Source organism: Hyperolius riggenbachi, chromosome 2 (assembly GCF_040937935.1).
Source record: "Hyperolius riggenbachi isolate aHypRig1 chromosome 2, aHypRig1.pri, whole genome shotgun sequence".
Classification (NCBI taxonomy): Eukaryota; Metazoa; Chordata; class Amphibia; order Anura; family Hyperoliidae; genus Hyperolius; species Hyperolius riggenbachi.
Genome location: NC_090647.1, coordinates 9222759 through 9240622, shown reverse-complemented (window position 1 = coordinate 9240622; position 17864 = coordinate 9222759). Strand labels below are relative to the sequence as shown.

The 17864-nt window shown below is 50.2% G+C and overlaps 2 protein-coding genes across 3 annotated transcripts in view; one reads left to right on the top strand and one right to left on the bottom strand.

The window, feature by feature from the left end:
* Positions 1-17864, bottom strand: part of FHIP1B (FHF complex subunit HOOK interacting protein 1B) — an 86433-nt gene that overhangs the window by 67491 nt on the left and 1078 nt on the right. The window contains exon 1 of one of the 2 annotated variants that reach the window (XM_068266471.1): positions 1494-1513. The exons of the other annotated variant lie outside the window; for it this stretch is intronic. The gene's annotated coding sequence lies outside the window, so the exon portion shown is untranslated. Of the gene's footprint in view, positions 1-1493; positions 1514-17864 lie in introns of those variants that run through there. 2 annotated transcript variants of the gene reach the window in all.
* Positions 599-17696, top strand: LOC137544570 (mucin-12-like). Its single transcript, XM_068265669.1, has 9 exons — positions 599-621; positions 2399-3043; positions 3250-4257; positions 4510-11288; positions 11380-11919; positions 11981-12074; positions 12131-13327; positions 13387-14479; positions 14541-17696. The coding sequence occupies exons 1-9, from the start codon at positions 599-601 to the stop codon at positions 17694-17696; spliced, it is 14535 nt and encodes a 4844-aa protein (XP_068121770.1).

Below are 17864 nucleotides of genomic sequence, written 5' to 3'. Positions count from 1 at the left end.
GGCTGGTGTGAGGGTTGAGTGGAACTGGTAGGTGTTGGGGGTCAGTGTGAGGTTAGGGCTGGTGTGAGGGTTGAGTGGAACTGGTATGGGGGTTGGGGTCAGAGTGAGTGTGGGGCTGGTGTGAGGGTTGAGTGGAACTGGTATGGGGATTGGGGTCATTGTGAGGTTGGGGCTGGTGTGAGGGTTGAGTGGAACTGGTATGGAGGTTGGGGTCAGAGTGAGTGTGGGGCTGGTGTGAGGGTTGAGTGGAACTGGTATGGGGATTGGGGTCATTGTGAGGTTGGGGCTGGTGTGAGGGTTGAGTGGAACTGGTATGGGGGTTGGGGTCAGAGTGAGTGTGGGGCTGGTGTGAGGGTTGAGTGGAACTGGTATGGGGATTGGGGTCATTGTGAGGTTGGGGCTGGTGTGAGGGTTGAGTGGAACTGGTATGGGGGTTGGGGTCAGAGTGAGTGTGGGGCTGGTGTGAGGGTTGAGTGGAACTGGTATGGGGATTGGGGTCATTGCGAGGTTGGGGCTGGTGTGAGGGTTGAGTGGAACTGTTACGGGGATTGGGGTCAGTGTGAGGTTGGGGCTGATGTGAGTATTGAATGGAACTAGTATGGGGATTGGGGTCAGTGTAAGGTTGGGGCTGGTGTGAAGGTTGAGTGGAACTTGTAGGGGTTGGGGGTCAGTGTGAGGTTGGGGCTGGTGTGAGGGTTGAGTGGAACTGGTATGGGGATTGAGGTCAGTGTAAGGTTGGGGCTGGTGTGAGGGTTGAGTGGAACTGGTAGGGGTTGGGGGTCAGTGTGAGGTTAGAGCTGGTTTGAGGGTTGAGTGGAACTGGTACGGGGATTGGGGTCAGTGTCATTGGTGTGAGGGGCTTGCATGATGTTGAGGCTGGTATGATCAGTGCTGGGGTGATCAGTGTGTGCTGTGTAATATGCAGGGCTGTGGAGTTGGAGACATTTTTGGGTACCTGGCATCGTAGTTGGTAGTTTTATATTCGGGTCATTTTTTTATACCCACTCCATAGCTCTGCCAGGGTTGTGGAGTCGGAGTCGAGGAGTTGGAGCATATTTGGGTACGTAGAGACTGTGGTTTTATAAACTGAGGAGTCAGAGTTGTAGTCGGATGACTTTTGTACCGACTCCACAACCCTGTCCAGAACATCACAACTTACCTCTTACCAGCCCTAACCCTCACTTAACATCTGACATCTCTCTAATCCAGGCCGATCACACTAGCCAGCCTAGACAATCACATTACACTGACATGGACCATCACACTAGCCAGCATCGCAAAAACCAGGTCATGCCATCAAAACATACCAACCACCATCTGCCATCACTTCAATCGAAACCAATCACACTAGCCAGTATAGCAATAACTAATCCAGACCTTCACATCATACCTTTTACCAGCCCTGACCATCAAATACATTTCTGATATCCAGGACAATGTCACTAGCAAAGTATATAAATAACCAAGTCATGACATCAAAACATAACTCTCACCAGCCCAGACTATCACATTAACCTCTGACATCCCTCCAATCCAGACCAAACTAGCATACCAGACCCAACCATCATACCAGTCCTAACCGTCACACTAACAGTCATACCAGACCCAACCCTCACACTAACAGTCTAACTAGTCTAACTAACTAGTGCACACCAGAGCGGTTCTGCTGCGGTTTGCGATCCGCTTGCGGGTGCGGATCCGCTTGGGTAATGTATTTCAATGGACTGGTGCACACCAGAGCGGGAGGCGTTTTGCAGAAACGCATACTCCCGGGCTGCTGCAGATTTTGGATTGCGGAGGCGTTTCTGCCTCAATGTTAAGTATAGGAAAAACGCAAACTGCTCTGAAAAATGGCACTTCAGAGCGGTTTGCCAGGCGGTTTTTGTTACAGTAGCTGTTCAGTAACAGCTTTACTGTAACAATACATGAAATCTACTACACCAAAAACGCTTCACAAAACCGCAAAATGCTAGCTGAAACGCTACGGAAAAAGAAGAAAAAGCGTTTCAAAATCTGCTAGCATTTTGCGGATCTGCTAGGGGTTTTTGGTGTGCGCCAGGCCTCACAGTCATATCAGACCCAGCCCTCACACCAACAGTCATACCAGACCCAACCCTCACACCAACAGTCATACCAGACCCAACCCTCACACCAACAGTCATACCAGACCCAACCCTCACACCAATAGTCATACCAGACCCAACCCTGACACCAAAAGTCATACCAGACCCAACCCTGACACCAAAAGTCATACCAGACTCAACCCTCACACTAACAGTCATACCAGACCCAACCTTCACACTAACAGTCATACCAGACCCAACCCTCACACCAACAGTCATACCAGACCCAGCACTCACACTAACAGTCATACCAGTCCCAACCCTCACACTAACAGTCATACCAGTCCCAACCGTCACACTAACAGTCATACCAGACCCAACCGTCACACTAACAGTCATACCAGACCCAACCTTTACACCAAAAGTCATACCATACCCCACCCTCACACTAACAGTCATACCAGACCCAGCCCTCATACCAACAGTCATACCAGACCCAGCCCTCATACCAACAGTCATACCAGACCCAGCCCTCACACTAACAGTCATACCAGTCCCAACCATCACACAACAGTCATCCCAATCCGAACCGTCACACTAACAGTCATACCAGTCCCAACCGTCACACTAACAGTCATACCAGTCCAAACCGTCACACTAACAGTCATACCAGACCCAACCTTCACACCAAAAGTCATACCATACCCGACCCTCACACTAACAGTCATACCAGACCCAACCCTGATACCAAAAGTCATACCAGACCCAACCCTCACACTAACAGTCATATCAGACCCAACCCTCACACTAACAGTCATGCCAGACCCAGCCCTCACACTAATAGTCATACCAGTCCCAACCCTCACACTAACATTCATAACAGTCCCAACCGTCACACTAACAGTCACACCAGACCCAACCTTCACACCAAAAGTCATACAATACCCGACCCTCACACTAACAGTCATACCAACAGTCATGCCAGACCCAATCAGCATACCAACAGTCATAACAGACCCAACCCTCACACTAACAGTCATACCAGACCCAGCCCTCACACTAACAGTCATACCAGTCTAAACCGTCACACTAACAGTCATACCAGTCCCAACCGTCACACTAACAGTCATACCAGTCCCAACCGTCACACTAACAGTCATACCAGTCCCAACCGTCACACTAACAGTCATACCAGTCCCAACCGTCACACTAACAGTCATACCAGTCCCAACCGTCACACTAACAGTCATACCAGACCCAACCTTTACACCAAAAGTCATACCATACCCGACCCTCACACTAACAGTCATACCAGACCCAGCCCTCACACCAACAGTCATACCAGACCCAGCCCTCACACTAACAGTCATACCAGTCCCAACCGTCACATTAACAGTCATACCAGTCCCAACCGTCACACTTACAGTCATACCAGTCCCAACCGTCACACTAACAGTCATACCAGACCCAACCTTCACACCAAAAGTCATACCATACCCGACCCTCACACTAACAGTCATACCAGACCCATCCCTCACACCAACAGTCATACCAGACCCAACCTTCACACCAAAAGTCATACCATACCCGACCCTCACACTAACAGTCATACCAGAACCATCCCTCACACCAACAGTCATACCAGACCCAGCCCTCACACTAACAGTCATACCAGTCCCAACCGTCACACTAACAGTCATATCAGTCCCAACCGTCACACTAACAGTCATACCAGTCCCAACCGTCACACTAACAGTCATACCAATCCCAACCGTCACACTAACAGTCATACCAGTCCCAACCGTCACACTAACAGTCATACCAGTCCAAACCGTCACACTAACAGTCATACCAGACCCAACCTTCACACCAAAAGTCATACCATACCTGACCCTCACACTAACAGTCATACCAGACCCAACCCTGACACCAAAAGTCATACCAGACCCAACCCTCACACTAACAGTCATATCAGACCCAACCCTCACACTAACAGTCATGCCAGACCCAGCCCTCACACTAACAGTCATACCAGTCCCAACCCTCACACTAACATTCATACCAGTCCCAACCGTCACACTAACAGTCATACCAGACCCAACCTTCACACCAAAAGTCATACAATACCCGACCCTCACACTAACAGTCATACCAGACCCAACCATCATACCAACAGTCATGCCAGACCCAATCAGCATACCAACAGTCATAACAGACCCAACCCTCACACTAACAGTCATACCAGACCCAGCCCTCACACTAACAGTCATACCAGTCTAAACCGTCACACTAACAGTCATACCAGTCCCAACCGTCACACTAACAGTCATACCAGTCCCAACCGTCACACTAACAGTCATACCAGACCCAACCGTCACACTAACAGTCATACCAGACCCAACCGTCACACTAACAGTCATACCAGACCCAACCGTCACACTAACAGTCATACCAGACCCAACCGTCACACTAACAGTCATACCAGACCCAACCGTCACACTAACAGTCATACCAGACCCAACCTTTACACCAAAAGTCATACCATACCCGATCCTCACACTAACAGTCATACCAGACCCAGCCCTCACACCAACAGTCATACCAGACCCAGCCCTCACACTAACAGTCATACCAGTCCCAACCGTCACATTAACAGTCATACCAGTCCCAACCGTCACACTTACAGTCATACCAGTCCCAACCGTCACACTAACAGTCATACCAGACCCAACCATCATACCAACAGTCATGTTAGACCCAATCAGCATACCAACAGTCATAACAGACCCAACCCTCACACTAACAGTCATACCAGACCCAATCCTCACACTAACAGTCATACCAGTCCCAATCCTCACACCAACGTTCATACCAGACCCAACCCTCCCAGCAACAGTCATACCAGACCCAACCATCATACCAACAGTCATGTTAGACCCAATCAGCATACCAACAGTCATAACAGACCCAACCCTCACACTAACAGTCATACCAGTCCCAACCGTCACACTAACAGTCATACCAGTCCCAACCGTCACACTAACAGTCATACCAGACCCAACCTTTACACCAAAAGTCATACCATACCCGACCCTCACACCAACAGTCATACCAGACCCAGCCCTCACACCAACAGTTATACCAGACCCAACCCTCACACTAACAGGAATGCCAGACCCAACCCTCACACTAACAGTCATACCAGTCCCAGCACTCACACTAACAGTCATACCAGTCCCAACCGTCACACTAACAGTCATACCAGACCCAACCGTCACACTAACAGTCATACCAGACCCAACCTTTACACCAAAAGTCATCCCATACCCGACCCTCACACTAACAGTCATACCAGACCCAGCCCTCACACCAACAGTCATACCAGACCCAGCCCTCACACTAACAGTCATACCAGTCCCAACCATCATACCAACAGCCATGCCAGACCCAATCAGCATACCAACAGTCATAACAGACCCAACCCTTACACTAACAGTCATACCAGACCCAGCCCTCACACTAACAGTCATACCAGTCCCAACCGTCATACTAACAGTCATACCAGACCCAACCGTCAGACTAAAAGTCATACCAGACCCAACCGTCACACTAACAGTCATACCAGACCCAACCTTTACACCAAAAGTCATCCCATACCCGACCCTCACACTAACAGTCATAACAGACCCAACCCTCACACTAACAGTCATACCAGACCCAGCCCTCACACTAACAGTCATACCAGTCCCAACCGTCACACTAACAGTCATACCAGTCCCAACCGTCATACTAACAGTCATACCAGACCCAACCGTCACACTAACAGTCATACCAGACCCAACCTTCACACTAACAGTCATACCAGACCCAACCTTTACACCAAAAGTCATACCATACCCGACCCTCACACCAACAGTCATACCAGACCCAGCCCTCACACCAACAGTCATACCAGACCCAGCACTCACACTAACAGTCATACCAGTCCCAACCGTCACATTAACAGTCATACCAGTCCCAACCGTCACACTAACAGTCATATCAGACCCAACCCTCACATCAAAAGTCATACCATACCCGACCCTCACACTAACAGTCATTCCAGACCCAGCCCTCACACCAACAGTCATTCCAGACCCAGCCCTCACACCAACAGTCATTCCAGACCCAGCCCTCACACCAACAGTCATACCAGACCCAGCCCTCACACCAACAGTCATACCAGTCCCAACCATCATACCAACAGTCATGCCAGACCCAATCAGCATACCAACAGTCATAACAGACCCAACCCTCACATTAACAGTCATACCAGACCCAATCATCACACTAACAGTCATACCAGTCCCAACCCTCACTCCAACGTTCATACCAGACCCAACCCTCACAGCAACAGTCATACCAGACCCAGCCCTCACACTAACAGGAATACCAGACCCAACCCTCACACTAACAGGAATACCAGACCCAACCCTCACACTAACAGCAACACCAGACCCAACCCTCACACTAACAGGAATACCAGACCCAACCCTCACACTAACAGTCATACCAGACCCAGCCCTCACACTAACAGTAAATCCAGTCCCAACCCTCACACTAACAGTCATACCAGACCCAACCATCACACTAACAGTCATACCAGACCCAGCCCTCACACTTACAGTCATACCAGTCCCAACCGTCACACTAACAGTCATACCAGACCCAACCTTTACACCAAAAGTCATACCATACCCGACCCTCACACCAACAGTCATACCAGACCCAGCCCTCACACCAACAGTTATACCAGACCCAACCCTCACACTAACAGGAATGCCAGACCCAACCCTCACACTAACAGTCATACCAGTCCCAGCACTCACACTAACAGTCATACCAGTCCCAACCGTCACACTAACAGTCATACCAGACCCAACCGTCACACTAACAGTCATACCAGACCCAACCTTTACACCAAAAGTCATCCCATACCCGACCCTCACACTAACAGTCATACCAGACCCAGCCCTCACACCAACAGTCATACCAGACCCAGCCCTCACACTAACAGTCATACCAGTCCCAACCATCATACCAACAGCCATGCCAGACCCAATCAGCATACCAACAGTCATAACAGACCCAACCCTTACACTAACAGTCATACCAGACCCAGCCCTCACACTAACAGTCATACCAGTCCCAACCGTCACACTAACAGTCATACCAGTCCCAACCGTCATACTAACAGTCATACCAGACCCAACCGTCAGACTAAAAGTCATACCAGACCCAACCGTCACACTAACAGTCATACCAGACCCAACCTTTACACCAAAAGTCATCCCATACCCGACCCTCACACTAACAGTCATAACAGACCCAACCCTCACACTAACAGTCATACCAGACCCAGCCCTCACACTAACAGTCATACCAGTCCCAACCGTCACACTAACAGTCATACCAGTCCCAACCGTCATACTAACAGTCATACCAGACCCAACCGTCACACTAACAGTCATACCAGACCCAACCGTCACACTAACAGTCATACCAGACCCAACCTTTACACCAAAAGTCATACCATACCCGACCCTCACACCAACAGTCATACCAGACCCAGCCCTCACACCAACAGTCATACCAGACCCAGCACTCACACTAACAGTCATACCAGTCCCAACCGTCACATTAACAGTCATACCAGTCCCAACCGTCACACTTACAGTCATACCAGTCCCAACCGTCACACTAACAGTCATATCAGACCCAACCCTCACATCAAAAGTCATACCATACCCGACCCTCACACTAACAGTCATTCCAGACCCAGCCCTCACACCAACAGTCATTCCAGACCCAGCCCTCACACCAACAGTCATTCCAGACCCAGCCCTCACACCAACAGTCATACCAGACCCAGCCCTCACACCAACAGTCATACCAGTCCCAACCATCATACCAACAGTCATGCCAGACCCAATCAGCATACCAACAGTCATAACAGACCCAACCCTCACATTAACAGTCATACCAGACCCAATCATCACACTAACAGTCATACCAGTCCCAACCCTCACTCCAACGTTCATACCAGACCCAACCCTCACAGCAACAGTCATACCAGACCCAGCCCTCACACTAACAGGAATACCAGACCCAACCCTCACACTAACAGGAATACCAGACCCAACCCTCACACTAACAGCAACACCAGACCCAACCCTCACACTAACAGGAATACCAGACCCAACCCTCACACTAACAGTCATACCAGACCCAGCCCTCACACTAACAGTAAATCCAGTCCCAACCCTCACACTAACAGTCATACCAGACCCAACCATCACACTAACAGTCATACCAGACCCAGCCCTCACACTTACAGTCATACCAGTCCCAACCATCATACCAACAGTCATACTAGTCCCAACCATCATACCAACAGTCATGCCAGACCCAATCAGCATACCAACAGTCATAACAGACCCAACCCTCACACTAACAGTCATACCAGACCCAGCCCTCACACTAACAGTCATACCAGTCCCAACCGTCACTCTAACAGTCATACCAGTCCCAACCGTCATACTAACAGTCATACCAGACCCAACCGTCACACTAACAGTCATACCAGACCCAACCGTCACACTAACAGTCATACCAGACCCAACCTTTACACCAAAAGTCATACCATACCCGACCCTCACACCAACAGTCATACCAGACCCAACCCTCACACTAACAGGAATGCCAGACCCAACCCTCACTCTAACAGGAATACCAGTCCCAACCGTCACACTAACAGTCATACCAGTCCCAACCGTCACACTAACAGTCATACCAGACCCAACCGTCACACTAACAGTCATACCAGACCCAACCTTTACACAAAAAGTCATCCCATACCCGACCCTCACACTAACAGTCATACCAGCCCCAGCCCTCACACTAACAGTCATAACAGACCCAACCCTCACACTAACAGTCATACCAGACCCAGCCCTCACACTAACAGTCATACCAGTCCCAACCGTCACACTAACAGTCATACCAGTCCCAACCGTCATACTAACAGTCATACCAGACCCAACCGTCACACTAACAATCATACCAGACCCAACCGTCACACTAACAGTCATACCAGACCCAACCTTTACACCAAAAGTCATACCATACCCGACCCTCACACCAACAGTCATACCAGACCCAGCCCTCACACCAACAGTCATACCAGTCCCAACCGTCACATTAACAGTCATACCAGTCCCAACCGTCACACTTACAGTCATACCAGACCCAACCTTCACACCAAAAGTCATACCATACCCGACCCTCACACTAACAGTCATACCAGACCCAGCCCTCACACCAACAGTCATGCCAGACCCAATCAGCATACCAACAGTCATAACAGACCCAACCCTCACATTAACAGTCATACCAGACCCAATCCTCACACTAACAGTCATACCAGTCCCAACCCTCACTCCAACGTTCATACCAGACCCAACCCTCACAGCAACAGTCATACCAGACCCAACCCTCACACTAACAGGAATACCAGACCCAACCCTCACACTAATAGGAATACCAGACCCAACCCTCACACTAATAGGAATACCAGACCCAACCCTCACACTAACAGCAACACCAGACCCAACCCTCACACTAACAGGAATACCAGACCCAACCCTCACACTAACAGTCATACCAGACCCAGCCCTCACACTAACAGTCATACCAGACCCAGCCCTCACACTAACAGTCATACCAGACCCAGCCCTCACACCAACAGTCATACCAGACCCAGCCCTCACACCAACAGTCATGCAAGACCCAGCCCTCACACCAACAGTCATGCCAGACCCAGCCCTCACACCAACAGTCATGCCAGACCCAGCCCTCACACCAACAGTCATGCCAGACCCAGCCCTCACACCAACAGTCATGCCAGACCCAGCCCTCACACCAACAGTCATGCCAGACCCAGCCCTCACACCAACAGGAATACCAGTCCCAACCCTTACACCAAGAGTCATACCAGACCCAACCCTCATACTAACAGTCATACCAGTCCCAACCCTCACATCAACAGTCATACCAGACTCAACCCTCACACTAACAGGAATACCAGACCCAACTCTCACACCGACAGTTATACCAGTCCCAACCCTCCCACCGACAGTCATACCAGTCCCAACCCTCATACTAACAGTCATACCAGTGCCAACTATCACACCAACAGTCATACCAGACACAACCCTCACACCGACAGTCATACCAGTCCCAACCCTCACACCAACAGTCATACCAGTCCCAACCGTCAAACTAACAGTCATACCAGTACCAACCCTCACACCGACAGTCATACCAGACCAGACCCTCATACTAATAGTCATACCAGTGCCAACTATCACACCAACAGTCATACCAGACCCAGCCCTCACACCAACAGTCATGCCAGACCCAGCCCTCACACCAACAGGAATACCAGTCCCAACCCTTACACCAAGAGTCATACCAGACCCAACCCTCATACTAACAGTCATACCAGTCCCAACTATCACACTAACAGGAATACCAGTCCCAACCCTCACACTAACAGTCATACCAGAACCAACCCTCACACTAACAGTCATACCAGACCCAACCTTCACACCAACAGTCATACCAGTCCCAATCCTCACACTAACAGTCATACTAGTCCTAACTATCACACTAACAGGAAAACCAGTCCCAACCCTCATACTAACAGTCATACCAGTCCCAACTATCACACTAACAGGAAAACCAGTCCCAACCCTCACACTAACAGTCATACCAGACCCAGCCCTCACACTAACAGTCATGCCAGAGCCAGCCCTCACACTAACAGTCATACCAGACCCAACTCTCATACTAACAGTCATACCAGACTCAACTCTCACACTAACAGTCATACCAGACCCAACCCTTACACTAACAGGAGTACCAGTCCCAACCCTGACACTAACAGTCATACCAGTCCCAACCCTCACACCAACGGTCATACCAGTCCCAACCCTCACACCAACGTTCATACCAGTCCCAACCCTCACACTAACAGTCGTACCAGACCCAACCCTCACACTAACAGTCGTACCAGACCCGACCCTTATACTAACAGGAATGCCAGTCCCAACCCTCATACTAACAGTCATACCAGACCCAGCCCTCACACTAACAATCATACAAGACCCAGCCCTCACACTAACAGTAAATCCAGTCCCAACCCTCACACTAACAGTCATACCAGACCCAACCATCACACTAACAGTCATACCAGACACAACCCTCACACCAACAGTCATACCAGACCCAACCCTCACACCAACAGTCATACCAGACCCAACCCTCACACCAACAGTCATACCAGACCCAACCCTCACACCAACAGTCATACCAGACTCAACCCTCACACTAACAGTCATACCAGACCCAACCCTCACACCAACAGTCATACCAGTCCCAACCCTCACACCAACAGTCATACAAGACCCAGCCCTCACACTAACAGTCATACCAGACCCAACCTTCACACTAACAGTCATACCAGACCCAACCTTCACTCCAACAGTCATACCAGACCCAACCCTCACGCCAACAGTCATACCAGACCCAACCCTCACGCCAACAGTCATACCAGACCCAGCCCTCACACTAACAGTCATACCAGACCCAGCCCTCACACCAACAGTCATGCCGCCAGACCCAGCCCTCACACTAAGTCATGCCAGACCCAGCCCTCACACCAACAGTCATGCCAGACCCAGCCCTCACACCAACAGTCGTGCCAGACCCAACCCTCACACCAACAGTCATGCCAGACCCAACCCTCACACCAACAGTCATGCCAGACCCAACCCTCACACCAACAGTCATGCCAGACCCAACCCTCACACCAACAGTCATGCCAGACCCAACCCTCACACCAACAGTCATGCCAGACCCAACCCTCACACCAACAGTCATGCCAGACCCAACCCTCACACCAACAGTCATGCCAGACCCAACCCTAACACTGACAGTCATACCAGTGCCAACTATCACACTAACAGGAATACCAGCCCCAACCCTCACACTAACAGTCATACCAGACCCAACCCTCACACTAACAGGAATACCAGTCCCAACCCTCATACTAACAGTCATACCAGACCCAACCCTCACACTAACAGTCATACCAGACCCAACCCTCACACTAACGGTCATACCAGACCCAACCCTCACACTAACGGTCATACCAGACCCAACCCTCACACCAACAGTCATACCAGACCCAACCCTCACACCAACAGTCATACCATACCCAACCGTCACACTAACAGTCATACCAGTCCCAACCGTCACACTAACAGTCATACCAGACCCAACCCTCACACTAACAGTCATACCAGACTCAACCCTCACACTAACAGGAAAACCAGTCCCAACCCTCACACTAACAGTCATACCAGACCCAGCCCTCACACTAACAGTCATGCCAGAGCCAGCCCTCACACTAACAGTCATACCAGACTCAACTCTCACACTAACAGTCATACCAGACCCAACCCTTACACTAACAGGAGTACCAGTCCCAACCCTGACACTAACAGTCATACCAGTCCCAACCCTCACACCAACGGTCATACCAGTCCCAACCCTCACACCAACGTTCATACCAGTCCCAACCCTCACACTAACAGTCGTACCAGACCCAACCCTCACACTAACAGTCGTACCAGACCCGACCCTTATACTAACAGGAATACCAGTCCCAACCCTCATACTAACAGTTATACCAGACCCAGCCCTCACACTAACAATCATACAAGACCCAGCCCTCACACTAACAGTAAATCCAGTCCCAACCCTCAAACTAACAGTCATACCAGACCCAACCCTCACACCAACAGTCATACCAGACCCAACCCTCACACCAACAGTCATACCAGACCCAACCCTCACACCAACAGTCATACCAGACTCAACCCTCACACTAACAGTCATACCAGACCCAACCCTCACACCAACAGTCATACCAGTCCCAACCCTCACACCAACAGTCATACAAGACCCAGCCCTCACACTAACAGTCATACCAGACCCAACCTTCACACCAACAGTCATACCAGACCCAACCCTCACGACAACAGTCATACCAGACCCAACCCTCACGCCAACAGTCATACCAGACCCAGCCCTCACACTAACAGTCATACCAGACCCAGCCCTCACACCAACAGTCATGCCAGACCCAGCCCTCACACTAAGTCATGCCAGACCCAGCCCTCACACTAAGTCATGCCAGACCCAGCCCTCACACCAACAGTCATGCCAGACCCAGCCCTCACACCAACAGTCATGCCAGACCCAGCCCTCACACCAACAGTCATGCCAGACCCAGCCCTCACACCAACAGTCGTGCCAGACCCAACCCTCACACCAACAGTCGTGCCAGACCCAACCCTCACACCAACAGTCATGCCAGACCCAACCCTCACACCAACAGTCATGCCAGACCCAACCCTCACACCAACAGTCATGCCAGACCCAACCCTCACACCAACAGTCATGCCAGACCCAACCCTCACACCAACAGTCATGCCAGACCCAACCCTCACACCAACAGTCATGCCAGACCCAACCCTCACACTGACAGTCATACCAGTGCCAACTATCACACTAACAGTCATACCAGACCCAACCCTCACACTAACAGTCATACCAGACCCAACCCTCACACTAACAGGAATACCAGTCCCAACCCTCATACTAACAGTCATACCAGACCCAACCCTCACACTAACAGTCATACCAGACCCAACCCTCACACTAACGGTCATACCAGACCCAACCCTCAAGACCCAACCCTCACACCAACAGTCATACCAGACCCAACCGTCACACTAACAGTCATACCAGTCCCAACCGTCACACTAACAGTCATACCAGACCCAACCCTCACACTAACAGTCATACCAGACTCAACCCTCACACTAACAGGAATACCAGACTCAACCCTCACACTAACAGGAATACCAGACTCAACCCTCACACTAACAGGAATAACAGTCCCAACCCTCACACTGACAGTCATACCAGTCCCAACCGTCACACTAACAGTCATACCAGTCCCAACCGTTACACTAACAGTCATACCAGTCCCAACCGTCACACTAACAGTCATACCAGTCCCAACCGTCACACTAACAGTCATACCAGTCCCAACCCTCACACTAACAGTCATACCAGACCCAACCCTCACACTAACAGTCATACCAGACTCAACCCTCACACTAACAGGAATACCAGACTCAACCCTCACACTAACAGGAATACCAGACTCAACCCTCACACTAACAGGAATACCAGTCCCAACCCTCACACTGACAGTCATACCAGTCCCAACCGTCACACTAACAGTCATACCAGACCCAACCCTCACACTAACAGGAATACCAGACTCAACCCTCACACTAACAGGAATACCAGACTCAACCCTCACTCAACAGGAATACCAGACTCAACCCTCACACTAACAGGAATACCAGACTCAACCCTCACACTAACAGGAATACCAGTCCCAACCCTCACACCGACAGTCATACTAGTCCCAACCCTCACACCGACAGTCATACCAGTCCCAACCCTCACACTAACAGTCATATCAGACCCAACCTTCACACTAACATGAATACCAGTCCCAACCCTCATACTAACAGTCATACCAGCGCCAACTATCACACTAACAGGAATACCAGCCCCAACCCTCACACTAACAGTCATACCAGACCCAACCTTCACACTAACAGGAATACCAGTCCCAACCCTCATACTAACAGTCATACCAGTGCCAGCTATCACACTAACAGGAAAACCAGGCCCAACCAGCATACCAACAGCCATACCAGCCCCAACCCTCACACTAACAGTCATACCAGACCCATCCCTCACACTAACAGGAATACCAGTCCCAACCCTCATACTAACAGTCATACCAGCCCCAACCCTCATACTAACCGTCATACCAGACCCAACCCTCACACCGACAGTCATACCAGTCCCAACCCTCACACTAACAGTCATATCAGACCCAACCTTCACACTAACATGAATACCAGTCCCAACCCTCATACTAACAGTCATACCAGCGCCAACTATCACACTAACAGGAATACCAGCCCCAACCCTCACACTAACAGTCATACCAGACCCAACCTTCACACTAACAGGAATACCAGTCCCAACCCTCACACTAACAGTCATACCAGACCCATCCCTCACACTAACAGGAATACCAGTCCCAACCCTCATACTAACAGTCATACCAGTGCCAACTATCACACTAACAGGAATACTAGCCCCAACCCTCACACTAACACTAACAGTCATACCAGACCCAACCTTCACACTAACAGGAATACCAGACCCAACCAGCATACCAACAGTCATGTCAGCCCCAACCCTCACACTAACAGTCATACCAGTCCCAACCCTCACACTAACAGTCATACCAGACCCAGCCCTCACACTAACAGTCATGCCAGAGCCAGCCCTCACACTAACAGTCATACCAGACCCAACCCTCACACTAACAGGAAAACCAGTCCCAACCCTCACACTAACAGTCATACCAGACTCAACCCTCACACTAACAGGAATACCAGTCCCAACCCTCACACTAACAGTCATACCAGTCCCAACCGTCACACTAATAGTCATACCAGTCCCAACCCTCACACTAACAGTCATACCAGACCCAACCCTCACACTAACAGGAATACCAGACTCAACCCTCACACTAACAGGAATACCAGTCCCAACCCTCACACTAACAGTCATACCAGTCCCAACCGTCACACTAACAGTCATACCAGTCCCAACCCTCACACTAACAGTCATACCAGACCCAACCCTCACACTAACAGTCATACCAGACTCAACCCTCACACTAACAGGAATACCAGACTCAACCCTCACACTAACAGGAATACCAGTCCCAACCCTCACACTAACAGTCATACCAGTCCCAACCGTCACACTAACAGTCATACCAGTCCCAACCCTCACACTAACAGTTATACCAGACCCAACCCTCACACTAACAGTCATACCAGACTCAACCCTCACACTAACAGGAATACCAGACTCAACCCTCACACTAACAGGAATACCAGACTCAACCCTCACACTAACAGGAATACCAGTCCCAACCCTCACACTAACAGTCATGTCAGCCCCAACCCTCACACTAACAGTCATACCAGACCCAACCCTCACACTAACAGGAATACCAGTCCCAACCCTCACACTAACAGGAATACCAGTCCCAACCCTCACACTAACAGTCATACCAGACCCAACCCTCACACTAACAGTCATACCAGTCCCAACCCTCACACTAACAGTCATACCAGTCCCAACTATCACACTAACAGGAAAACCAGTCCCAACCCTCACACTAACAGTCATACCAGACCCAGCCCTCACACTAACAGTCATGCCAGAGCCAGCCCTCACACTAACAGTCATACCAGACCCAACCCTCACACTAACAGTCATACCAGACTCAACCCTCACACTAACAGGAAAACCAGTCCCAACCCTCACACTAACAGTCATACCAGACTCAACCCTCACACTAACAGGAATACCAGTCCCAACCCTCACACTAACAGTCATACCAGTCCCAACCGTCACACTAACAGTCATACCAGTCCCAACCCTCACACTAACAGTCATACCAGACTCAACCCTCACACTAACAGGAATACCAGTCCCAACCCTCACACTAACAGTCATACCAGTCCCAACCGTCACACTAACAGTCATACCAGTCCCAACCCTCACACTAACAGTCATACCAGACTCAACCCTCACACTAACAGGAATACCAGACTCAACCCTCACACTAACAGGAATACCAGACTCAACCCTCACACTAACAGGAATACCAGTCCCAACCCTCACACTGACAGTCATACCAGTCCCAGCCCTCACACCAACAGTCATGTCAGCCCCAACCCTCACACTAACAGTCATACCAGACCCAACCCTCACACTAACAGGAATACCAGTCCCAACCCTCACACTAACAGTCATACCAGACCCAACCCTCACACTAACATGAATACCAGTCCCAACCCTCATACTAACAGTCATACCAGTGCAAACTATCACACTAACAGGAAAACCAGTCTCAACCCTCACACTAACAGTCATACCAGACCCAGCCCTCACACTAACAGTCATACCAGACCCAGCTCTCACACTAACAGTCATACCAGACCCAGCCCTCACACTAACAGGAATACCAGTCCCAACCCTCATACTAACAGTCATATCAGACCCAACCCTCACACTAACAGGAATACCAGTCCCAACCCTCATACTAACAGTCATACCAGTGCAAACTATCACACTAACAGGAAAACCAGTCTCAACCCTCACACTAACAGTCATACCAGACCCAGCCCTCACACTAACAGTCATACCAGACCCAGCTCTCACACTAACAGTCATACCAGACCCAGCCCTCACACTAACAGGAATACCAGTCCCAACCCTCACACTAACAATCATATCACACCCAACCCTCACACTAACAAGCACACCAATCCCAGCACTAGTCTACTTTAGGGGACCCAGCAGGAAATCTCATAGGGAAATTCTGCTAGTATGATTGGATGGACGGCACCATCTCACACTTTTAGGTTTCAGATAGTCCATAGGAATCATTGTATGACCATTCGGCCAATCCAAATGCTTTGTGCTGGAAGAGGATGCTGTGATCGGAGAACTGTAACC

Excerpts from the sequence above, each read along its gene's own strand:
- LOC137544570 (XM_068265669.1), top strand. The coding sequence starts at position 599 with ATGGGGATTGGGGTCAGTGTAAG. Across the intron at positions 11,920-11,980 it reads ACCCAACCCTCACACCAACA|TCATGCCAGACCCAACCCTC; the intron begins GTCATGCCAGAC and ends TCACACCAACAG. Across the intron at positions 12,075-12,130 it reads ACCCTCACACCAACAGTCAT|GAATACCAGCCCCAACCCTC; the intron begins GCCAGACCCAAC and ends TCACACTAACAG.